Here is a 26,243-nt window from a genome sequence, read left to right as displayed (position 1 = left end):
TGGCTTTTACCTTAAGCTGTCTGAAGCATGAAGGTAAAATAGAGCGCATCCCCGTACTCCCCAAACTAAAGACGTGCAAAGGTTTAAAACCCGGAAACGAAGATCTACCGGAAGCGAGGCGGAGAGAAGCCCCGGCTGCGCCCACCTAGCGCGACCTCCGCAGAGGATTGGCCCGTCTCCTCGCCCCGCCTTGGTCCCGCCCCTCTCGCTGGCTTTTCCGGTCTGCGCCTGCGCAGTTTACTGCAGACGAGGAAGCGGGTCTCTCGGGAAGACACAGGTTAGTGAATTCAAGTCTTTCTGATTTAAACCAGCTGTACGCGGTCAGCGTCTTCCACGGACAGGCCCTGGGATCGCTCTGGATGTTAAAGCCCCCGCGCCTGCCCTTCCCACCCCCGGAGATCTCAGTGTGGCGGTGAAACGTTCCGGCCCTCGGGCTCCGCCGCCGGCCGGGCATCAGCGTCCTTTTCGGTGTAAAATCGCGCTGAGGCGGATCCCCGCCCCGGCCTTTCTGCCCTCGGGCCGTGCAGACGCCGCCTGCCGCGTGGTTTTCCTGCTTAAAACCCTTTCCTGACCACCGCCTGCCTGGGCTGGGTCAGGTCCTCACCGGCAGAGTCTCTGGCGACATTCCGCCCCTCCCCTCTCAGTGTCGCCCCTGGAGGGCAACGAGGGCCGCCAGCCCTCTAGTGGTCCTGGGACTCTGAGACCCCGTCCGCGTGTCTTCCTCGGGCCGGATCCCGCCCCCCCGCCGGCCTCCCCTTCTCAGTCATTCTTTCTTCCTGAGCCCCGTGTCAGGAGAGGGGACCCGGGTTTATCCTATAACACCCCGTGTTCTTCTGTCCCCGATTCCACCCCTTGGAAAGCGTGCACTTGCCGGGCAGCTGTCAGCTCATTACATCCCTGAGCACCTGTTGATGAGACGATCGGGAGAAAGACATGGAGTAACTGCAAGAGAAATGTAACTGTTGGAATTTAGAAAACAAACACGTTGGAGTCACATAAACAGATGGCAGAATGGAGGGTTGGGGAAGGACTTGCAGGAAACCCTAGGAGTGAAAGAGAATAAACTGAAAAAACAAAGCAGGGAAGAAGAGAAAATAGATATAACTAGAAAAAAGTATAATCATCTAAGTGAAGGGAACAAAGGGTAGAGGGGCCCACAGTACTAGGTGTAGGAAGACAGAGGGGGAGGTATTTCAACAGATGGGGATATAAGGGGGCAGAGGATAGAAGAGTTGGAGTCACGGGAGACAGAATGACTTTGGTGGAGAGACAGACAGAGGTGCAAGGCGTGACACAGAGATCAGAAGGAGAAACAGCAGGGAGGGAACTCGGCAAGCATGGGATCCAGGGAGTAGGGACAGAGGGAGCTTAACAGGGAGAGCAGAGAGGGACAGAGATGCAGGGAGAAAGAGAAACATGAAAATGAGGGACAATCAGAGAGGCTGGGGAGAAAGAGCAACCAGGTGAAACAGAGTGGGGCTGAACAGGTATAGGAGGGGGACTAGAGAGAAGGGGAGAAACAGCAGGAGAGGAGATAAAAACCAAACCAAATTTGTTGCTGTCAAGTTGATTCTGGTTCATAGCAACCCCACAGGACACAGTAGAACTACCCCATAGGGATTCCAAGGAGAAGCTGGTGGATTGGAACTGCCAGCCTTTTGGTTAACAGCCAAATCTTAACTGCTGCACCGCCAGGGCCCTGGAGAGGAGATAATGGAGAACAAAATGAGCAGAAACTGAGGAGGAAATACAATGTTTAAAAAAAAAAGGCAAGAGAAAAGGAAAGCCAGAAAGACAAATGGCATTCAGAGCGAGAGTGGGAAATAGTCATGAAGAAAGAGATCCAGATGAGTGGTGAGTTGATGGGATACTGATGATTAAGCTATAATGTATTTGCAGCTTTATAATGTAAAATTTGTTTGAATCATACAGACGAGATTGAAAAGGACAAAAACTCTTGAAGACTTATTCACTTTATCATCATTTGCGTCAAAAGATAACCCCCGTTACAACTGCCATTCAGTCAGAGGACAGTGATTTGTCTCAGTCAATTTGGCTTCACCCTCTGCCTTTCTGGAGAGCCTTTCTGTCCATACAGAGTGCCTTTCCAAAGAAGCATTAAAAGTTTTTGTTTTTTATTTAAAGGAATTTTATCTTCGCAGTTCATTGTTCTTTTTCAGCGTTATTATAATTAATCTTAGTTTACTGAATTTCAACTTTTCTGTAAATAATTGTTTGTTGTTGTCGAGTTCTATGGAGTCAACCCTGACTCATAGTGACCCCTTGTGACAGCATAGTACTGCCCTGTTTTCTTGGCTGTAATTTTTACAGAAGCAGATTGCCAGTCTTTCTTGCTTGGAGCCACTGAGTGAATTCAAGCTGCCAATGTTCTTTTTCATTGTTTTAATAATATTTTACTGTGTTTTTGGTGAAGGTTTTCACAGCAGTTTAGGTGCCCATTCAACAATTTCTACACAAGCTGTCCGATGACACTGATTATATTCTTCACAATGTGGACAGAGTAGAACTGCTCCATAGGGTTTCCAAAGAGTGCCTGGTGAATTTGGCCTTTGGACATTTGGTTAGCAACTGAACTCTTAACCACTATGCCACGTGGTTTCCACTTTGATCCTAGCTGTCATGAATTTTTTTTTTCCCCGAAATTGTTTGCCTTTTAAATTTACTAGGTCAGGCTCATCCAAACCAAACCCATTGCTATCTATTCAGTTACAACTCATAGCAACCTTGCAGGACAGAGTAGAACTCCATTGGGTTTCTAAGGAATGGCTGGTGGATTTCAACTGCCGACCTTTTGGTTATCAGCCAACCTCTTAGGCACTGCTCCACCAGGAAATTGTTTGCCTTTAAAATTTACTAGGTCAAGTTCAGATTATTACAACTGCATGCTTCCTACTCTTTGTCTAGTATTGAGAACATTCTTTGGTACCTAGTAATAATGTTAGGCTATTTCAGTGTATACTTTGTAGGAATGTCAATGAACTTTTACGTTAATAGAGAAAACCTACTTAAGCAGTTAATCTAATACTCAATTTTCTTCCCTTGTGGAATCTGGTAGAATAGTGAGCTCTGAGTTATGAGTAGATGTTCCCCTCTCATCCCTCTTGTCCTTTCTGTGCAGACGCTAGAGGCTGTGCTAGATTGACTTAGAACGTTGTTCCAACAGGGCACATCTATTCACGGTGAAGAAATTTGCTCAAAGAGTCTTTCCTAAGCTGAACCCGCATTCAGTCACAGCATGTTGCACAGTTATCACTCCCTTTCTCTGGGAAAACATTTTTCTTGGTTTCCAGGATATCACACAGTATTCTTTAAAAATCTACCTGCGTGTGTATTTCTTTCATTTTTGACTTTTCTCCCTCATGACGTCTCAGTTTTCTCTTCTGGTTTCTCCTGGACTGCCTGGCCTCTAAAGGAGGTAGCACCCCAGGGTGCAGTCCTTCTTTCTCTTCTCTGTCTATACCCAGGGCCATCTCATGTCGTCTCATCTCACAGCTTTAAACACCCTGACATCTCACATTTTTACCTCCAGCCAGACCTTTCCTCTGAACTCCAAACTCACGTGTCCAGCCAGCTCCTCGACATCTCTGCTGGGGCCTCTCACAGACATCTCCCCCACCTTAAACATTAAGTGTGTCTCCCCTGCACTCCTCCAGGCCTCAGTTAAGGGCTAGTCCGACCTTCTGGGGCTCTGATAAATATCTTGGATAATTTTTTCTTAAATAGACAAGACAGTGCATCATTTTAAGTGTTTAATTTGGGATAAGATGAAGACAAAAATTAGATGTTATCTTAAAATGAGTGAGGAAATTTATGGTTTCCAAAATTCTCTTGGGGTGTGGAAGAAAAACAGCTGAGGACCCCAGGCCCTTCCTGATCTGCTTCCTTAGGACCTCTCTGACCTCATGTCCTCCTTGACTCCTTGTTCACTTCCTCTGCTTCAGCCACACAAGCCTCTTCCTGGGACCAGGATCCCTACTGCCTTAGGGCCTTCGCTTGGTCAGTCCCTCTGCCTGGATCTCCCTGATTCCTTGCATGCACCTGGTATACACCCTTCATTTCTTAGTTCTTTGTTGTAATATCACCTTCTCAGGGCAGTCTTCTCTGACCCCATTTAACATTTCAGCCACACCCTCGCTCCCAACCCCTGGCACATGATAACGGTGTTCTGCAGGTTTCTCTCTGCTTCTGCCCTTGCACTGGCTGGATCCATGTGACATCATGGTCCCTGAGCAGAGCAGAGCCACATGTGGGAAGGTGTAGGTGCTGGCCTTGCCTCCTCTGAGTGGGCTCAGCCCTGGCTTCACTGGATTGCTGAGATGCTTTGCAGATACATCACCTGTGACCCTTCCTCAGAGGGTGGTGTACAGGCTTAGGAATGTTTAAAGTGCCCCAGGTGATTCTAATCTGCATGCAGCATTGAGCACCAGGGCTCTGGGTCCTCCGTTTCTGAGGGTGAAACTAGTGCCTGATCCAGGGCAGGTGGGAAGGCTTTGCTGTGCGTGGGGTGTGGTGTCAGGGCTGGTCTGGGACCTGGATGTGGGGGGATCTGTGCACCCCTCGCCCCCCGATGCAGCAGAGTGTGGGCTTCACCAGGAGGGGAGGGTGATAAACTCACCTGTTGGTCTCTGTGTGGAAGATGATTGTTCCTGAGTCCCTCGTGGGGCAGTGTGCAGAAGGGACCATCTTTCCCCAAGTGAGGTCCTCCCCTGTTTGTGGTCATGGCACAGGAAGGGTGTGTGTTGATTCTAAGAATATAACAGCATATTTTCAACATTCAGGGTTGACCTCTCAAGAGTGATCTTGCCTGAGAATGAAGCAGAGAGGAAGAGGAGGAAAGAAGGATGTGTCTGAAATGGCTCTTTCCCAGGTAACAGTCATATTGGTGGTTGGTGGCTCTGTCCTTTTCTTCCTCAAATGTTGTCCTGAGAATTTGCTCATTTCCTCTGGCCCTGATGTGTCCTCCCTGACACGTTTGCTTGTGCTTACCCTGGGCCTGACCTCAGTCGCCTGTCACCTCCACACAGATTCCATCTCATGGTGTGACCAGTGACATGGGACTTGTGAAGAAGCTCCATTTGGGGTCTCATGGGAAGGATTTCATACCAGGCCTGGGTGGGAGGTGCGGAGAGGGTCTGTCTCTCTGTTTCCCCTGCCCCCCACCCCCCTGCCCTCGCCCAGCCTCTGCCCTGATCAGGCAAGTGTTACAAAGACCTTTAGCTCCAAAATAAGTGCTCAGAGGCACCCTACTCTGCCAGCAAGCCTCTTGCCGAAGGCTCTTAGCTCTCTAGCTCTGTGGGTCACCTCACCCACTCTACTGCCTTGTGCTGGTCTCCTGGTTCTGCTACTACCAGATCTTTGCCATTGCTTCTGACCATCTTGCACCATCTTCGGTGTTACAGCTCACTGTCTCCTGCGTTAAACAAATGGTATCTTTTATAAGGGTCAGCACGATGCTGGTTCATATGAGGCAGAAGTTAAAGATGTGCCAAATATCCAACGTTTCTAGACTGGTCTACCACTCCATCATCTCTAACATCAACTACTCACCCTCCCATCATTACTCTCCCTCCTGGCTTTGGATTCTGTAATTCACTGAAACGTCTCACAGAACTCACAAACTGTACCTTCGGTTAAGTGATTTATTAGGGAAGTAACAGAGTACAGCTCGAGACTGAGATAAACTTAGAAGTAACGGGAACAGCTTGGGATGCAGTTCCCCGATCAGGACAGCTTCTTTTTACTACCTGCGCCTGGCATTGGTGGGGTCCTTCTCGGGCAAGAGTTAAACCATCTTGCACCAGTGTCCTGGTTCTTGCCCTTTCATGCCACTGTCACTCTTGCTACTGCTGCACCATGCTGCCATCTCTCGCTTTCTTCCATGTTACAGTTCCTCCTTCTCTCTTGAAGTCTCCCTCTAAGACTAATGGAATGGCGGAACTGACTAATCCCCTTGTTCAGGGTCCATGCACCTGATTTGCATGAAAAAAAAAAATTTTTTTTTTTTTTTAGTCCCACAAGGGTTCCATCTACCCTATTTGCATCAGCAGCCAGTTGTCCAGTCTGCTTGTGGGCCACAAGCACCTTATTTGCATAGTCCTGCCCAATCATGGTGTGGAGGCACAAAGACTATGGCTAGAACCAAAAACCCAGTGCTGTCGAGTCGATTCCAACTCATAGCGACCCTGTAGAACAGAGTAGAACTGCCCCATAAATATTAAGTAATACACTGCACCACAGATCACCCGCTGGCTCTTCTAGCTGTTGGCCCTTTCATACTTAAAGGATCAACTTCTCCCTCCTAATTATTTTACGAGTCCAAAACAGTCATTAACAAATAGTTCTTCAGTAGAGCAAAGAGTCTTCAGGGTAAGGTTACTCAGGTACCAGCCCTTCAGGTCTGCCGCAGTTATTTACCTGATTTGATCTGGTTCCCCAAAAGGTATCTTGGCTTCACCTTCTCCCTCCTCTGATAAAATGTAACATGAGAGAAGTTTATTCCCTTGCTCTGAGTCTCTCTCGAGCTACCAGCATGTTAGATTTCCCTCGCTGTATAACCCGTTTATTCACTCTTTTTCCTTCAGCTGTTATCTCTCCTTCCCTTCAATTTGCCATTTATTTTTAACCAAACTTTGGTTCCACTGCTGTGCTAGTCCACATTGTTGGTAGCAAAACCAGTCTAGCAAGTGCTTTGCCCTTAATCCTCTCTCATTCATATTGGGTAGGGTTACATAGGTACAACACAAGCGGGCTGTCTCTACCACTGTGCAATACAGCAGTATTCACCGTCTTCCTTACTTTTTTTAGATGAGGGGAAAGTATAATCCATCCTGTCAGGCCCTTGAGAATTCTGGCATACAGGTTCAGGGGTATAGTTATAGTCTCTTGCTTAGGAATCACCCGTTTCCAGTATCCGAACCTGTATCTTTGGTTCCAGGATCACAGCATCTGGCAGTTAAAAAGCAATTTTAAGTGATGTGGGGAAGAACTGTACAGTGACACTAGTGTCTTCCCCTACCCCTCTTCCCCGATCCCCCAGAGAAGCATAGGAACCTGTCCAGTGGTGATCCTCCCTTTGCCCCCCTCATGTTGAGTGTAAACATACACTCATAAAGGCGTGTGAGGCAGCCCTTCATGCCTTTATCTCCCTCCATTTTAGATAACAAATGTTTCAGTTGCCAATTCCAGTTCTCTTTGTCAAACCATTACTCTGAGGGTGGTATACAGAATGTGTATGTCCATTTAATATGTTTCTTGGGTCATTGATAACTCCCCATGGGCTGTAAAGTGTGTTCCTTGATCTGATAAAATATAACTCGGTGGCCCAAATTGGTACAGTGCCTTTTGTTCCAGTACTTAGATGGTGTTTTTGGCATTTGCGTCTGTCACGGGATATGCAAAGCCCACACCAGAATATTCCTGCGAGGAACCTTTGTAGCCACCTGGTGCCACTGGTGTCATTTGTCCAGTATAATCAACTTACCATCTATGTGCAGGGCCTTCGTCCCGGGGAATCTGCCCCATAATCACCTGCAACCTCTGTCTTTCTTGCTGGCAGACAGAGCAGTCCTTATTGGCATTTTGTGGCTGAGAGGGTGCAAGAGGGATGTGTCTAGATTCAGCCCATCCCTGCATTGCCGCAGCACTCCCATGTCTGCTCATTTCATGGATCCAATTGGCCCCCTCAGGTGAGCATGAAAACATGTCTACTTGCTGATTCCAATCGCCTTCTGATCCAGGAAGGGGATTCTTCTGATTAGCATCGATTGTCCTACTCTAATGCACCCTCTTAAATTCCCAGAGTGCTTTCCATAGGTCCATACTCCACACAGGTGTCCCCTTAATAGTCCAATTTTCCACTGCCCATTGCCTGATCATATAACCAGGCCATTGGCCACTGGCCACGAATCTGTAAAAATCTAAACATATGGGCTCTCAACATTGCTCAGTCTTCCATCATGGCTAAGAAGACATCGTGCAATTCACCCCTTTGGGGTGACCTGTTCTTACCATCTTCAATCACAGTCTTTCTATTTGCTAGTCTTAATGCAGCAGCTTTCCACATCACATGATGTCCATGACATCTGTAAACCAAGCAGGCTTCTGCTGGTCAGCAGAGAGTTGTTCACAGGGCACTGTCCATGTAGCAGTGGCCTCTGGGCAGCTTCTCAGGTGGTTCCAGGGTAGGACCCACAGGGACAGAGACTACCGGCTCATGGATATGGTATCTGCCTCCCAGTGTTCCCCTAGTAGCTTGTTCTTATGTGAACCATATCCATTTTATTACAGAACTATTTTGGGCACTGCCTTTTTATTAGAGTGTTTCTCTGACATCATGGGTGTTTCAGGTCTCATGATTTTATGTCCTTCTGTCAGTGAGGCAGTCAACCATCATCTAATAGCAGGCAAGTAACTGCCTTTCAAATGGTGTAGATCGAACCGCAGAGTGTGGAAACTTTCTAATCCAGAATCCCAGCAGTCACCATGGGGCGGCATTCTCAGGTTTTTGCCGTAAGCTCCAGTCTGCATAAGCATATATGGCAGACACCTCCAAAATCATGTCTGAATATGGGTTATAAGGGCCTAAAGGCAGGGAGAATGAGACCACTTTCTGAAATTCAGACTTAGTGTCCTGTTTCTTTGGTCCCAATTTGAACACAGTTTTCTTCTGAGTAGTTTTATGCATGGGAGCCAGCAGTATTCACAAATGTGGAATATGTATTCTACAAAATTCAAATAGACTGAATAGACGTTGGGCCTCCTGCTTAGTCTTGGTAGGTAGTGACGGCAACTTATTCTTGGCTACCTAGTTCCAACAAGTGCCCAGAGGCACCCCACTCCGCCGGCAGGACTCCTGCCAGAAGGTGCTCAACTCTCTCGCTTCATGGGTTGGCACACCCACTGTGCTGTCTACTGCCGGCCTCCTGGTTCTGTTGCTACTGGTTCTTTCTTATCACTTCTCGCCATCTTACACCGTCTCCTGTATTAAAGCTCTCTGTCTCCTGGGTCTAAGAGGTTTTTAGCATAGGGATCCTGAGTCCAAAGGATGTGCACGGCTCCGGGCTCTTCTTCTTTGGTGGTGATGAAGTCCCTCTGTCTCCGGTTGCTTCTCTTTCCTTTTAAAGGTGTGACTTGAGTAATAGCGTGACTTTATATCAAACCTTCTTGTAAGAAGGTGACTCAAGAAACACCCAACCCTAATCTTACCTCATTAACATATGTTGTTATTGTTGTTCTTAGGTGCCATTGAGTCAGTTCCAACTCATAACAACCCTGTATACAACTGGATGGAACACAGCCCTGTCCTGCGCCATTCTCACAATCCTTGCTATGTTTGAGCCCATTGTTCTAGCCACTGTGTCAATCCATCTCCTTGAAGGTCTTCCTCTTTTTTACTGACCTTCTACTTTAACAAGCATGGTGTGCTTCTCCAGGGACTGGTCCCTCCTGATAACATGTCCACGGTATGTGAGATGAAGTCTTGCTATCCTCACTTCCAAGGAGCACTCTGGCTGTACTTCTTCCAAGACAGATTTGTTAATTCTTCTGACAGTTTGTGGTGTATTCAATGTTCTTTGCCAGCACCATAATTCAAATTCATTTCTTCTCTGGCTTTCCTTATTCATTGTCCAGCTTTCATGTGCATAAGAGGCAATTTACAGCACATCACAAAATACAGAATAATTACATCAGATTGCAAAATGGAGGACAACCACACAGCCTCAGAAAGTTGACACGTATTTTTCCGGGACACAGTTCAATTCATAATGTACCTCAATTACTCAGAAAATTCAGTGGGTTTATCTGTCAGGAAAAAGGAGCTCTGATAGCATAATGGTTAAGCACTCAGCTGTTAACAAAAATATTAATGGTTCGAATCCACACAGCAATTCTAGGATAGTAAGACCTGGTGATCTGATTCCATAACGATTACAGCCAAAAAAAACCATATGGGGAAGTTCTTCTCTGTCACATGGTATCCTATGAGCCAGAATCAACTTGACAGCATCCAACAGCAATGACATCTGTCAGGAACCAAGGATAAAGGCCAGATAGCAGTCTGTAAGATAATTCAGTAAGGAGCCTTGGTGCCACTGTGGTTAAGTGCTCAGCTGCTAATCGAAAGGTTGGCTATTCAGATCCACCAGCGGCTTCCTGAGAAAAATGACCTAGCCATCTATAGGAAGCCTCCATGGGGCAGTTCTGCTCTGTCCTAGAGGGTCACTATGCATCAAAATCCATTCTGCATGTGACAACAAAGTGATTCATTACTTCACAACCATCCACTGGCCTTTGGCCGTGTTTCTTTTATATGCCTAGCATTTAGAGGGTTACTTTTCCCTCCCCTCATTCTACCTCTATTCATATATTTATCTCCATCCAGCTCTTCCTCAGGCCAGTTACTTACTACATCTGGAGGAGGCTTTAACTCAATTTCCCAATACTTTTAACCATCGGGATTGGTATTCAGCAGTGCCAGTGTTACACCATAATCTGAAAAATAAGAGTCAGAAGGAACTGATATGTTGCTAGAGTCCCAATCAGCCATTTGGCGTTAATCTTTAGCCTCAGTCCACCATCACATCGTGTTGTAAAACTCCTCCCAGGCCATGCAGATCGGCGACTCACTTCCATCTGATCTTGTCAGGCTCCAAAAGCAGGACTGGCCTGGTCACCCTTTCAGGCATCATATAATTGAGCTAAGGGACAACATCACCTCTTACTCTAAGCCTCTTTCAAAGAGTTAATGTAATTTTGTATTTCCCTCATTGTCTAACCCATTCATTCATTCTTTTACACACAGCTACTCTTTTTCCTTTCCTCTATTTATATACAAGTTTTCCACCATTGGAAGGGACTTCAGGTGCAGCCACTGTCCTGGACTAGATTGCCAGCAGCAATGCTGCTCCAGAAACTGCCTCCCCCTCGGTCCACTCACAGTCAGAGTTTTTGCTCAGGAATCATCCCTGCTTCCATTACTCACCCTGGTTGCAGCCCAGGTCCTGGACCACAGCATCAGATGGAGGGGGGGGAAATGAGGTTATGTGGGGAAAAGTGACAAAAATTGAAGTGATGTGGGGAAGAATTGTATAGTCATACCAGCATCCTCGCCACATCCACCAGAAAAGTCAGAGGAATCTGTTCATTGGGGATTCTCCCTTTCCTTCCTTATACTGAGTGTGAGCACACACTTGTGAAGATGTGTAAGCCAGCCGTTCATGCCTTTATTTCTCTGTTTTAGAGAAGCGTTGTTTCAATTGCCTGTTCCAATTTTCTGTCTTTATTTTTATTGTATTTTAGAGGAAGGTTTACAGAACAAACTGGCTTCTCATTAAACAGTTAGTACACATATTTTATGACATTGGTTAACAACCCCACGACATGTCAACACTCTTGCTTCTCAAACTTGGGGTCCCTATTACCAGCTTTCCAGTCCCTTCCTGCCTTATAGTCCTTGCCCTTGGGCTGGTATGTCCCTTTAGTCTCATTTTATTTTATGAGTTTATCTAATCTTCGGATGAAGGATGAACCTCAGGAGTGACTTCATTACTGAGCTAAAAGGATGTCTGGGGGCCATACTCTTGGGGTTTCTCCAGTCTCTGTCAGACTAGTAAGTATGGCCTGTTTTTGTGAGTTAGAATTTTGTTCTACCCTCTTCTCCAGCCCTGTCTGGGACCCTCTATTGTGACCCCGTCAGAGCAGTCAGTGGTGGTAGCCGGGCACCATCTACTTGTACTGGGTTCAGTTTGGTGGAGGCTGTGCCTGTTCCAATTTTCTATCAAGCTATTACCCTGAGGATAAAAGCATGCTCCTTTCTCTAAAGAAATACGACTCAGCAGTCCAAATTGATGCAGAATCTTCTGGTTCTTTAACAGTACCCTGAGCATTTGCATCTACCGTAGGGTAAGCAAAGCCCAGTTCAGAGTAAGTATAGCATGCCAGGGCTACCAGCATCAGTCTGATGTGCCAGCTATGTGTAGGGCAGTCCCCCTAGGAATCTGCCCCACAGCCATCTCCAGTCCATGTCTGTCTTCCTACAGACGGAACAGTTCTTATTGGCATTTTGTGCCTCAGTGGTGAAAGAGTCATATTTCCAGATTGAGTCCATCTCTGCATTGCTGCACCACCCCTATTTCCATTCATTTCCTGGACCCAGGCAGTTGCCTCAAACAAGCATATCAGGATATCTACTTGCCAGCTATGGTTAATTGCAGCTCTGAAAGAGGGTTCTTCTGATGAGTATGGACATGTCCTACATAATACATCTTACACACTTCCAGAGGGCTGTTTGGAATCCCTTTGTGAACATCCTTTCGATGCTGCATCTGTTACTTAACTGTTTGATTCTTTAGATTCAATGCTGCAGCCTGTCCACCTGTGTTAAGATGCTGTCTCTGCCACTAATTAGCAGTTTGAACTGAGACAAGTTTCTTTTATTGTCCACAAGAAAAGATTGACTGGATTCCATATCCTCTGATGGGAAAATATGACAAAACAAGATTAGGGGACATATAATTTGCACAATATTATACGTGGATGTGTCAAAATGCTCACATCCACAGAATTGATTTGTATACCTTTCTTGTATCAATTGCTTGAAAATTAGAACTCTCCCTTCTGCGCTTGGTGACATGTGTTTTCTATTGCAGGGACTGTTGACATTCAGGGATGTGGCCATAGAATTCTCTCAGGAGGAGTGGGCCTGCCTGGACCCTGCTCAGAGGGCTTTGTACAGGGATGTGATGTTGGAGAACTACAGGAACCTGGTCTTCCTGGGTGAGCATAACCTCCCTCCAGATGTGGCATCTGCCCTGTGTGTCTTTGCATTTTCCCTAGTGTGTCTGTTGGAAGCCCCAGCCCTGCTTGGTGTCCTCTGAAATCTCTGTTTCTAAGATAAGATTGAAGCTGATTCAGAAACGAAAAGCTTCATAAACCAATATCTGGACTTTAGTTTTTGTCTTTCTTCATATGATCTGCCCACTTCATGCTAGAACATTGCTGTTTCCAGGGTTTGAGTAAGCACAAAACCTTATGGCTTAGTTTATTTTTAAAAAATATATTTTATTAATTTACTTCATTGCTGCAAGTCTTTATAATACAAGTTAACTAATTCTGGTGAAAAGATGAAGTCCTTGAGTACTTGTTTTCCTTTCACTTGCCTAATAAGTGAGTAATGTTTTTAGTCTATTTTGTATTGAAACAGTTAATTATACCTTTTTTCAAAAGTTTAAAATTTTGTTTACATTAGGAAGCATAGTTAAAATGCAAACAAGAGTAAATAGCTAAGTGGCTTTTTCTAAGAACCTTTTGAGTCAAAATCAAGTTTATGACAATGAGTTTTGTTTTTTTAAATATAATTCTTTTTGTTGTTGAGAATATGCACAGCAAAAAACACGTATTCAGTTTTCTACATGTACCTTGTGGCTTTTAATATATACGGTTCTATGGTTTTCCTTCTGTGCTTTTGATTCAGTAGTTGGAAAAGTGCTACATATCTGCATGTTTAATATATTAAAGTATTTGGAAGGAGGCAGTGAGTGGATGAGCTTTTGAAATAATTTTCTAGAATTATCTGATGTTCTAAGCTGAATAAATGACTTGGGTTTTATTCTGGAAAAGCTATAGCGTATCGTGTTTCTTTTTCTTATGAATAGGAATCTCTCCTCCTGAGATGAATGTTTTCTCCATTTTGAAGAAAAGGGCAGAGCCTTGGACTCTGGACAAGATGTATATAGCAGATGCCCCAGGTAGGAGGTATCAAGATGTGAACATAAGTAAGAGCTCAGATGGTTAGAGAAGAAGCCACACCATTAAATATTGTTTGACAAATCCCCCAAATGGAAAAGCACACAAGTTTATGTCTTGTAACGTCTCAAAGGAAACTTTTCTTCTTCATTCTCCTGCCTGCCCCCTCCACGTATCACTCTCCTCAGACGTGTAAGAGTTCATTCCCCAGTGCTGTTCAGCTCGAGCAGAGACAAAGGCAAAATCCATTATGACTTAGAGCACGCCATTTATGGTCCCTCTGAGTGAGGCCTTTGGTGGCTTGGTTTTGAGAGGGACTGGTAGGCCTGTTTCAAAGGCATCTTCTTGCCCTGTTAGTTTCTCCTTCTGTACTTGATTGCATCTGATCCTCAGTTCTCAGTTCATACAGATCAGAGCTGAGTCCTCCATTGTTCTTTCATTCTCATTCCACGCTCTTGGGGGACCTTCTCAGGAGGCAGCAAAACATTGTCAGTTCTTCCACTGCATAAGAGGCCCAGGAAACTATACGAAGCTTTTATAAGACCTCCCTGTCCATACAGGCCACTGTTAGACAAACAACTCGATTTGACCTTTGTGTTCGGTTCGTGAAAGATAACCCTTGGGATTTCCCAAGTAGGTGAGGTGTGTTTGTTATCTAAAAGTGGCAGGTAACACGTCAAGATTTGTGCAAACAGTTGGGGACTACACAGACCCCTCCTTATCAGTTACCTCTGAAAGGGAGTGGGGCATGAATTAATCAGTCATGCATGAATGTATCAATCATGACTATGCAATGAGGCCTCAAGCATGACTATGCAGTGAAACCAATAAAAGACTTTGAACTCAGAATTTCCAGGGGCATGCTGGTTCTCAAGAAAATCTATTCTTGGGAGGATTGTGTTTCCTGGGGCAGTCCCTGGGGACATTGAAGCCTTATATGGGACTGCTCCCTTTAGCTCAGGACTCCTCCTAGACCCGTTCCTATGTTTGTCTTCATTTGTATCCTTCCTTGTTTGCCATGCAGTAGCAGTAGTGTGGTGGCAGTAGTGTCAGATCTTATCTAACTGCAGGGAGAACGAGAATTACCATCAGGGACAGCCCAAAGCTGATTCTTATCAGGCAGAGTTTAGACATACCTCTACTCTCCAACCTTTACCAATTCTGACACGAGCCATCCTCCCCATAGCACTCTCTTCTTCTTTGCTGGGTTCGATAATTTAGTGCAACAGCCACACAGAACCCACAGACCATACTCAGAGTTCTGCAGTTTATTAGGGAAGTAATATGGGATAAGATCAACAGACTACAACTTGGGATCAGGGTCAGGAAGCATGTCGTTTAGTGCAGGACGGCTCTCTCAGCTCCTCTCAGCTATGCAAGCAAGCAGGCCATTCTCTCAGCCTTGCAAACCCCCTTTCATCAGTGCAGGCCTTATCTCAACCCCCTGAGGACAGGCTCTTCTGGCTTCCTCAGGGCAGGAACCTTATTAAGCCCCTACCCTGCTCAGCAGACAAGTGGCCGGAAGCACCCCACTCCGCCAGCACCCTAAAAAGCTGGCTCCTGTGAGGTGGAAGTCAGACATACCTGCACTCTCCAATCTTTTCACCAGTTCTGACATCAGCCATCCCTCTGATGGCAGTCTCTAATTCTTTGTTGGGTTCGGTAATTCATAGCAGTGACCTCACAGACCATACTCAAAGTTACGGGCTTTAGTAGGGAAATAACAGTTTACAATTCAGGATCAACTTGGAGGTAGCAGGAACAACTCAGGATACAGTTCTTCAGTCAGTACAGCTTTTTCTTGGCTGCTGCTGCTGAGCCCTTGCTTTCAGCCTGGGCCCTCGCTCTTGGCCTCATCCCCTCTCAGGCATTGTCCCTGCTTGGGCAGGTGTTACAGATTTCTTTAGCTTTGCTGATATGTGCCTGGAGGCACCCCACTCCACCGATAAGCCTTGGTCGGAAGGCACTCAACGCTTTTGCTCCGTGGGTTGGCGAGGCTAGCACTGCCAACAAGTGCCTGGGGGCACCCTGCACTGTCAGCAAGCCTCCTCTGCTCTCTGGCTCTGGGTCAGCACACCCACTATAGCCACCTCACTGCATGTCCAGGAATACTACGGTGCCTTCTTGCACTGGTATCCTGGTTCTGGAGTTGCTGTCTCTCTGCTGCTGGTCTTTCCTTTGCTTGCCATCACTGCCCACCACCTTGTGCCATCTCTGGTACTAAAGCTCTGTCTCCTAGGTCTAGGAGGTTCTCAGTGAAGGACCATGGGTCCAAAGAACACACTCCACTCCTAGCTCTTCTTCTTGACAGTAGTGAGATTTCCCCCAACCTCTGGGATTGGCTGCTTTTAAGCCTAGCAGAATGACAAAACTTACGAATCCCCTACCAGGGTTCAGTGAACCTGATTTGCATTTTGAAAAGTGTCCGATCCTCTTGGTGAGCCATAAGCACCTTATTTGCATAGTCACATGAATCATTTTGTGGGACTTACAAGACCATGCCTAGTTGTTGTTAGGTGCCATTGAATCAGTTTTGACTCATAGCAGCCCCATGTGACAGAGTAGAACTGTCCCACCGGGTTTTCTTGGCTGTAATCTTCATGGGAGCAGATAGCCTTGTCTTTCTCCCTTGGAGCGGCTGGATGAATTTGAACTGCCATCCTTTTGTTTAGGAGCCGAGTGCTTAATCATTGAGCCACCGTGACTCCTTACCATGGCTTGAAGGGCCATATAGTAGCAATTCACTGCACCTCACTATTAGAGTTTACTTTTCCCATTTAAATTAATTGAATTTTTTACATTAGGGATTTTGGGTATCTGTAGGATATATCCTTTGTTTTAAGTGACTGTCTTAATCTGACAAATACCATAAAATTAACATGCTATACTTTGTTACATAAAATGTGTTTTCCATAGTATATTTTAAATTTTCTAAGCATAGTTTATTGGGTTTTGTTTACATTTTAATAAGGGTTTTAGGTGCAAATGCCTTATTCTTGTCCAGATTCATCATGTACATCTTTGTATATCAAACTAATATTTAAATATCTTGTATTTTACAAGAAACTTACCCAATTTCTTTCACTTCCTGTATTTCTTCATTCCTGCTTATTATAATGCCTGCACTTTCCACAAAATTAATAAAGGTTTGGAAATTACCTTCTTTGCTTAACATTTGAAACTGATAATGTTCCTTGACTTTCTTTAAAACTGAATAGTTAAACGTTCACCTGTTCCTTATTGACTCACATCCTGGTGCTGTCCTGTTGTTCTTTGGCCATCGTTGGCTGCTTAGGTTGCTCCCCACCTTTCTGCACAATGTATTTTTCCATGGGTACTAGTGGAATTGTCAGAAAATGTTTCTACATTTAACAGCTACAACTAACACTGCCCTCATACACAAGCCATGCTGTTCTTTGGTTTATTTATTTACCCATTAAGGACAAGTCACTATACTTATTTTAATGTCTTTACTTCAACATGCTATTTTAAAAGTCAGGTATTCGCAACATGTATTCTCTTTCTCTTACTGTATCCTTCTGGAATTCTCCTTTAATTCTCTCAAAGAAGAATTCTTGATAATTCCACAGACTATAATTTTGTATTTTTGCAGTTACTTATTGTGAACTTGCTGAATTCATGGTTTACTAGATTGTTGTTTATTAATTTTCATTATGATATACAGGTGATTGTTTTTCAGTATCTATTATGGAATATAACAGCTTTGTACAAGTTGTTAATGTTGCAAATGCCTATTCTACATGGTTATAGTTTTGTTATTCTTACAACAGTGTTTACTTAAATTCTTCCTTACCTTACTTGTGCTCTTTTTGTTTTGGAATCCTGAATTGCCACTTATTTATCTTCTTCCTTAGAGAACTTTGTTCAGGATTACTTACCATTACATTGCATAGGTTTGTGCCTTAGCATTTAATTGTAAACAATATTTATGCATCAACATGCTTTAATTTTTTTTTTTTTTAAATAAGAGGCTGCCACATACCTTTATATCAACTTGTGTTGTCTTTAGGATGGTGGCATTCTCTTAGGGCTCGTGTGTTTTTACATAGCATAGGTAGTATGGTCATACAGTATTTGAAACTCAGCTTCCCTGAAAATCATTTGAATTACATGAAATCATCCTTTCTTAATTATGGAGGAATTCTATTAATTTTATGTTCCTAAAATATGAAGTCCTTTGGGTAGAAGTTTCAAAACTTTTCATTATTAGTATTGTCTTTGACAGAAAATTATGTTTTTCAATGTAAAGTATTTTCCAACTAGTGTTAATAGGAAGCCTATGGTTCTTTGTATCTTTTAGATGTTTTTTCTACATCTGTGATCCAGGCATTATCACCAAAAGAGGTCATTAATAACGGAGAATTATTCCGAAGAGTAATATTGGAGAGATATGAAAGTCATGGCACTGAGGATTTTGACTTCAGGCAATTCAGGGAAAATATGCATGAGTTTGAGAGTCCATGGGGAGATGACGAAAGGAGTGACAAAGGAGTGATTACAACCCATAACAATATTCTCAATGCCTTTAACAGTGGCTCAAACCTCACTAAACATCAAAGAATCCATACTGGAAAGAAACTATTTAAATGTAATGTACGTGGGAAGGTCTTCAGTCAAAATGCACACCTTGAAGATCATCTGAGAATTCATACTGGAGAGAAACCTTACAAGTGTAATATTTGTGGCAAAGTCTTTAACTTTGGATCAAACCTGACTAGACATCAGAAAACCCATACTGGTGAAAAACCACATAAATGTAATATATGTGGCAAGACCTTTAGTCGACATTCAGGCCTTTCCACCCATCAGAGAATTCATACTGGAAAGCAACTATGTAAATGTAATGTATGTGGGAAGGTCTTCAGTCAAAATGGACAGCTTGAAGCTCATCTAAGAATTCATACTGGAGAGAAACCTTACACGTGTAATGTATGTGGAAAATCCCTAACTAAAGGCTCACACTTAACTAGACATCAGAGAATCCATACTGGTGAGAAACCATATAAATGTAATGTATGTGGCAAGTTCTTTAGTCGAAATTCAGGCCTTACAACTCATCAGAGGATTCATACTGGAGAGAGACCTTACAAATGTATTGAATGTGGTAAGGCATTTATCCGAAGAACACACCTTGTGGAACATCAGAGAATTCATACTGGAGAAAAACCTTACAAATGTAATGAATGTGGGAAGGCTTTTACTCAAAGAGCAAACCTTATAGAACATCAGAGAATTCGTTTGGCACAGAGAACTTACAAATGTAATATGCGTGGCAAAACCTTTAACTCTGCCAAGAGTAGATGAGAGAGCTGTCCTGCACTTAAGAAGGGAGCTTTTACCTACATGCTTCCAGATTCTGATCTTGAGTTGTAGACTTTTTAATGATCCTGTATTGTCACTTGTTATTCCATAATAAAACTCACAGAACTGCAAATGGAATGTGAGTTCTGTGTAGCCATTGTACCAAATTATTGAACCCAGCAGAGGAGTACAGAGGATTGGAAGAATGTGATGTACATGGAGTAATGCATATTGTTCTCGTTTTTCTAATGGCTTCCTGGCTATCTAGAAATAGGATACAACATGTGGGCACCACACAATGTTAGCAGGTTTTGTCACAGCATCACCTGGTCATTGCTCTAGCTTTTTTATATCAAAGATTAATGAAAAATTAGTCTTGCTCTTGGAAAGAGCAATTATCGGAGGAGGGAGTTTAATCCAAAGAACCAAAATAAAATATCTAGGGGTTGGATTCATATTTAACCACTGGCATTGTATTTTGGTCCTGTTTTATTCAGAATGTTTCATGGATCTCAAGTTTTAATTAAAAAATTGAATTTTTTTTTTCCATAACGATGAGGGAATCATGTTCCTTCTACCAACACAATCAAGTCCTACCTCAGTAATGTACCTCATAACAGTACTAACAATATACTGTTAATTTCTCACAGTTAAAAGGCATATGGAACACTTCCTATCCATCATGGAATCAAACTATATACAATTGTACATACAATTTGCACTTGAAGAACTGTCATGAATATGCACTGCCTTACTTTTTTTTATTTTTAGTTATCCAATGCTGGTATAAAAGAAATACCACAAGTGGATGGCTTTAACAAAGAGAAATTTATTTCCTCACAGTAAAGTAGGCTAAAAGTCCAAATTCAGGGCTTCAGCTCCAGGGGAAGCTTTTCCTTCTCTCTTTTGGCTCTGGAGAAAGATCTTTCTCATTAATCTTCCCCTGGACTAGGTGCTTCTCTGTGCAGGAACCCCAGATCCAAAGGATATGCTGTGCTCTTGGCACTGCTTTTTTGGTGGTACGAGGTCCCCCTTTCTCTCTGCTCACTTCTCTTGTATATCCCAAAAGAAACCTGCTCAAAACACAGTCCAACCCTGTAGATTGAGTCCTGCCTCATCAACACAACTGCCACACATCCCCCATCATTAACATCATAGAGGGAGGATTTACAACACATTGGAAAATCACATGAGATGGCCAAATGGTGGACAATCACGATACCAGGAATCATGGCCCAGCCAAATTGATACACAGTTTCGAGGGACACAATTCCACCCATGACATGCACTATAGAATTATAAATCTGAATGCATATTTTTGTGCTAAATATCCATGGCTTCCATCAGACTTGATATACATGTGAAAAACAATGAAAAAAAATGTTAGGAAATAAAATACCAAGAATAATAATTGTCTCTGCTTGGAGTACTCATTGAAATAATTTTGAAAAGATCAGCGTTCACGAGTTTCCCCTTAAGAGTTAACATACACTGGTAATTTTTCTTGTAGATAAACAAGAAACGACATGTTCATGTCCCAAACCTTTTATTAATTTCCACTGGTAGCCGATCCACAGGACAGGATGGATTCTGTATTAGATTCTTAGGACTGCTGTAACAAACTACCCAAAATGGGTGGTAAAGCTACAGAGATTTATTTTCACTTCTCGTGCTAAAAAAAAAGAAACCTTAGAAACCTAAAATCAAGAAATCTGCAGTGTTGGTTCCTTCTGAAGGACTCTGAGTTAGAGGGACCCTTAGCTTTCCCAAATGACTTTTCTCCGACCGTTGATATGAACATATGATTTTTTTTCTTTAACCTGTTGCCATCCTAGATTACCTTAATTGACATTCAGAGATTGAACCACCCTTACATATGTGAAGTAAGTCCCACTTGGTCGTGGTGTATTATCCTTTTCATATACTGTTGTCCATATGCTACTATTTTGGGGGGTTTTACATTTTTCATCAATAGGACTGTTGCTTATTGTAGCTTCATAGAAAGTGTTGAAGTCTGGTAGTGTTAGTCCTGCAGTGCTGTGTTTCTTCTTTAGTGTTGTGTTAGCTATTCTGGGTCTCCCTTGCCATAGATCTCATGAGAGATATCGGTCTATAGTTTTCTTGTAATGTCTTAATCTGGCTGTGTTATTAGATGAATGCTGGCCTCATTAAAGAAGTTAGAAAATGTTTCATCTCCTATGTTTAGGAAGAGATTATAGAGAATTGGTTTCATTAATTTTAAATACATGTTAGGGTTCACCAGGGAAATTGCTGGGCCTGGTGCTTTTTTTTTTTTGAAGGTTATTAATTTTGACTCAATATATTTAATAAATACAGAATTATGCATGTCGAAATTCTGGTAAGGGCTCAGAAGGAAGTGAAGAGAGCCAGAGAAAAAGTTTCTATCTTAGAGAATACATACGGCACCTTCAAGAGGATGTTTCTAGGAATGTGTACATGAAATATGCTTCTGATGAGGTTTTAAAAGAAAATGATAAATGTGACAATGAAGAAAGGGTGATGTTTTTTATGCAGTGGTAAAGAACTGAATTATGTTCAAATGTCAGGTAGAACATGTAAGTGAACTTGGATATCTGGCTGATGAGATTTCTAAGCAAGATCTTAAAGGGCCTGCATGATTTCTTCGTGCTGTTTATAGTAAAATGTGAGAGGAAAGAGATGGACTTAAAGATGATCTGTGCAAAATGAAAACAGAACTTAAAGATTTGGAAAATTCTGTTGTACAAACTAAGGTCATGTGCCCTAGAATGTTCAACGAGGACCTGTCTATACAAACTTTGGTTAAAGAGATTAAGCCTGTGATTGATGGATCTAACCAACTACCCTAGCAGAAAACCTATCAGTTTAGACTGAAGGGGACAGAGAAAGAATGAAAGGAAAGAATGCTGTCTGCCTCTTGGATTTCTGCAGGCAGAAAACAAGCCAAAGCAGCTATATCTGTTGTCCTCCAAGAAAAGAACTATCCCTGGAAAAGTTTGACTATCAGCACAACTATTGGAGGTTCTGGAAGTTGGGCTACCATTTAGTTTGGCCAACAGTATGGAGCTGCTGCCCACAGTTGAGGGGGCGAGGCTGCCATCATGTGGGCCTGGAAGGCTGTGCTAATGCCCAGGGCCGGGGGACCTTCACCCAGAATCCATACCCAGAGTCTAGAAGGTGGAGCCATTGTCCAGATGATCTTACAGAAGAAAAGATTATTTTCCAAGCCTTGAGAACTAATGTAACTTGTTCTGCTGGGTTCAGGACTTGCTTCACGCCTGTTATCCCTTCTTTCCCTCCAGTTTCACCCATTTGTAATAGAATTGTCTACCTTGTGCCTGTTCCCCCATTGTACTTTGGAAACAGATAACTTGTATTCTAGATTTCACAGGTTAACAGATGAGGAGCTCTGCCACAGAATGTAGTATGCATAAAGTCTCACCCATATTTGATTTCAGCGGTTCAAAAGATGAGATTTAGGACTTGGAGTTGATTTAAGACTTTGTGGGTGATGTGATGGGGTGAATGTGTTCTGACTGTGGCAAGGACATGAATTTGGGTGGGGGGAGCAAATGGTAGAATGTTATGGATTGAATGATGTCCCCCCAAAATACGTGTTCTAAATCCTAACCCCTATACCTGTGATTATAATCCCATTTGGCAGTGTGTTTACTTTGTTACGTTAATTACACAGTATTAGTGTAAGGGGTGTGTTTACAGTGCAGTGAATTACTTAGTATGGCCCTTCTAGCCATGAGCTTTGTTACTCCCACACTGAATGGGCAAGACTATGCACGTAAGTTGTATGGAACTCTAACAAGGGGATTGGTCAGTTTTACCATTTCACTAGTATTAAACAGATAGCCAATTCCAGAGCAGAGGGCAGACCTCACTACCAAAAAGAAAGAAGAGCCAGGAGCAGAGTGAATCCTTTGGGTGAGGCTCCCTGCACTGAGAACCTCCTAGACACATGGTCTAGTTACCTAGTGGTGCTATAACAGAAATGCCACAGGTGCATGGCTTTTACAAATTTATTCTATCACACATTAGGAAACTAGAAGTCTGAATTCAGAGCACCAGCTCTGAGGGAAGGATTTCTCTCCCTGTTGACTCTGAAGGAAGGTCGTTGACTCTTCAGCTTCTGCTTCCTGGTTTCTTGGATATCTCCATGTCTTGGCATTTATCTTACACCACCTCTGCTGTCTTGTTTAATCTTTTTTATATCTAAAAAGAGATTGGCTCAAGATATATCCTACGTTAATCCTGCCTCATTCGTATAACAAAGACAACCCATTCCCAAATGGGATTATAACCACAGGCATAGGGGTTAGGATTTACAACATATTTTGAGGGGACACAATTCAGTCCATAGCATTTCACCTTTTGGCCACCTAAAATTCATGTTCTTGTTTCATGCAAATCACATTCACCTTATCACATCATCTCAAAACTCTTAAGTCCAATATCTCATCTTGTGAATCATCCAGATCAAATATGGTCGAGACTTTATGCATATTCCATCCTGTGGCAAAATTCCTCTTCATCTGTTAACCTGAAAAATCTAGAATAATTTTGTTTCCAAAGTACAATATTTTTGTTTCCAAAGTACAATGGTGGAACGGGCACAAGGGAGACATTTCTATTACAGATGGGAGAAATTGGAGGGAAAGAAGGGATAACAGGCACAAAGCAAGTCCTGAACCCAGCAGAACAAATCACATTAGCTCTCAAGGCTTGAAAATAATTCTGTCTTCTCCGAGACCATCTGTGCAGTGGCTGTGCCCTCCATACTCTGGGTATTGGCAACACCCTCTGGATTCTGGGTGGAGGCCTCTCCACGCTGAGCTTCAACTCCACCTTCCAGGCCCACTGGGACGGCAACTTTGCTCCCTCAGCTTTAGGTGGCTCCATTCCCCTAGTCCATCTGAATGGCGACACCAGCACCTCAGCCCCAGCAGACCCTGTTCTTCTGTCCCTTGGGCACGGCTGCCTCGACCCCTGAGAAGGCTGTCCTATCCTCCCAGTGCACCTAAACAGCAGCCCCACAGTATGGAATGGAGCTGGCAAAAATCCAACTCTTTGAAACCTAGGAGGCTGTGGCCCAACCTTTGAAACCAAGAGAGCCCAGCTTCCCATGCTACCTCCAGCAGTTCTACTAATCTCCCAGCTGCTCCAGGGATAGTCCTTTTCTTTTCTTGGAGGACAACAGATAGAGCTGCTTGGGCCTGCTTTCTGCCTGTTGAAATCCAAGGAGCAGACAATGTTCTTTCCTTTCATTCTTTCTCTGTCCCCTTCAGTCTAAACTGATGGGTTTTCTGCTGGGGATAGTTGGTTAGAACTATCAATCACAGGCGTAATCTCTTTAACCAAAGTTAGTATAGACAGGTCCTTGGTGTACATTCTAGGACATGTGACATTAGTTTGTACAAGAGAACTTTCCAAATCTTTAAGTTCTGTTTTCATTTTACACAGTTCATTTTTAAGTCCATCTCTTTCCTCTCACATTTTACTATAAACAGCAAGAAGAAACCATGCAGGCCCTTTAAGATCTTGCTTAGAAATCTCATCAGCCAGATAATCCAAGTTCATCACAAGTTCTACCTTCCGCCAAATATTTGAACATAATTCAGATAAGTTCTTTGCCACTGCATAAAAAGCATCACCCTTCCTCCATTCTCTAATCTCACGTTAATCATTTTCTTTTAAAGCCTCACCAGAAGCACATTTAATGTCCATATGTCTAGCAACATTCTGTTTCTGGCGTCATATGTATTGTGTAAAATGATAGGGACTTTGTCTATAGCTCTCCTCGCTTTCTTCTGAACCCTGACCAGAATTGTCTTTGATATCCATAATTTTATCAACAGTCTCTTTAAGGCAATCTAGGCTTTTACTGCTACCAGTTATACCTGTTGCCATCAAGTCAATTTTGACTCAGTGACCCTATAGAAGAGAGTAGAACTACCCCATAGGGTTTCCAAGGAGCGGCTGGTGGAATCAAACTGCCAGCCTTTTGGTTAGCAGCCAAACGCTTAACCACTGTGCCATTAGACACCTTAAAACTCTTCCAGCCCCTGCCCGTTAACCAATTCAAAACTGCTTCTCCATTTTAGGTATCTGTTAGAGCAGCACCCCACTCTTCCGGTACCAAATTCTGTCTTAATTATGTAGTGCTGCTATAGCTGGATACCACAAGTAGATTGGCTTTAACAAACAAATTTATTTTCTCACAGGTTAGGAGGCTAGAAGTCTGAATTCAGGGTGCCAGCTATAGAGGAAGTGTAAAAAATGGCATGGTGGTGGTGTCTGGCCTCTGATTTAACAATGACTCAGGAGATTCAAGATCAGTAGCCCAAGGTTGTTTCCTATGAGGCAGAGGTCAGACTTGCGGCCTCTCTTCCATCTTTACCAATTCTGACATCAACCATCCCCACCACAGCACTATCTATTTGTCTGCTGAGTTTGATAATTCATTGCAGTGGCTACACAGAACTCACAGACTATAGTCACGATTATGGGATTTATTAGGTAAGTTACAGGTTACCATTCACCTTCAGGAAGGCTCAGGATACAGCTCTTCAGCCAGGACAGCCTCTTCTCGGCCTTGCCTGCAGGGACACCTCTCTGTCCCCTCAGCCTGTGCCCTGCTTGGGCAAGTGTTACAAAGCTCTTTTAGTTCTGCCTGTAAGTGCGTGGAGGCACCCCACTCTGCCAGCAAAGGCACTCAGTTTTCTCATTCCATGGGCCGAGAAGGCCACTACGCCATCTCCTGCTTGACTCCTGTCTCTGCTGCCACCGTTTCTCTGCTGCCGCTTCTTTCTTCGGTGTTACAGCTTGCTGTCTCTTTGAGTCTCTCTGTTGGCCTTCTGGTTCCAGAAGCTTCTCAGCACAGGGATCCCAGGTTGTGCTCCACTCCTGGCTCTTCTTTCTTGGTGGTGGTAAGATCCTCTCATCCCACCTCTGGGATGGGTTCATTTTAAGCCTAGTGGGATGGCAAAACTGAACAGTCCACTCATTAGGGTTCTATATACTTTATTTGGATAGTCCCACCCAATCATTTGGTGAGAGTTACAAAGACTATGGCTAGAAGGGCTGTATTTAGTAATTCACTGCACCACAGACCACCCCTGGCTCTTCTAGCCGTTGGCCCTTTCATA

General features: G+C 43.6%; 1 protein-coding gene across 1 annotated transcript in view; it reads left to right on the top strand.

Annotated features, from left to right (window-relative positions):
- Window positions 1–287: 287 nt before the first annotated feature.
- LOC100656762 (zinc finger protein 665-like) overlaps window positions 288–26,243 on the top strand; it is a 76,029-nt gene continuing 50,073 nt past the window's right edge. Inside the window, exons 1-5 of the mRNA XM_064293175.1 lie at window positions 288–1,854; window positions 4,800–4,888; window positions 12,669–12,795; window positions 13,674–13,766; window positions 18,086–19,087. Coding sequence (XP_064149245.1) covers window positions 4,832–4,888; window positions 12,669–12,795; window positions 13,674–13,766; window positions 18,086–19,087 — 1,279 coding nt within the window. The 5' untranslated portion in view covers window positions 288–1,854; window positions 4,800–4,831. The remainder of the gene's footprint in view (window positions 1,855–4,799; window positions 4,889–12,668; window positions 12,796–13,673; window positions 13,767–18,085; window positions 19,088–26,243) is intronic.

The sequence above is a fragment of the Loxodonta africana genome, chromosome 11, assembly GCF_030014295.1.
Source record: "Loxodonta africana isolate mLoxAfr1 chromosome 11, mLoxAfr1.hap2, whole genome shotgun sequence".
Lineage (NCBI taxonomy): Eukaryota > Metazoa > Chordata > Mammalia > Proboscidea > Elephantidae > Loxodonta > Loxodonta africana.
The sequence above is the reverse complement of the archived record's forward strand: the minus strand, read 5'-3'. Positions and strand labels throughout refer to the sequence as shown.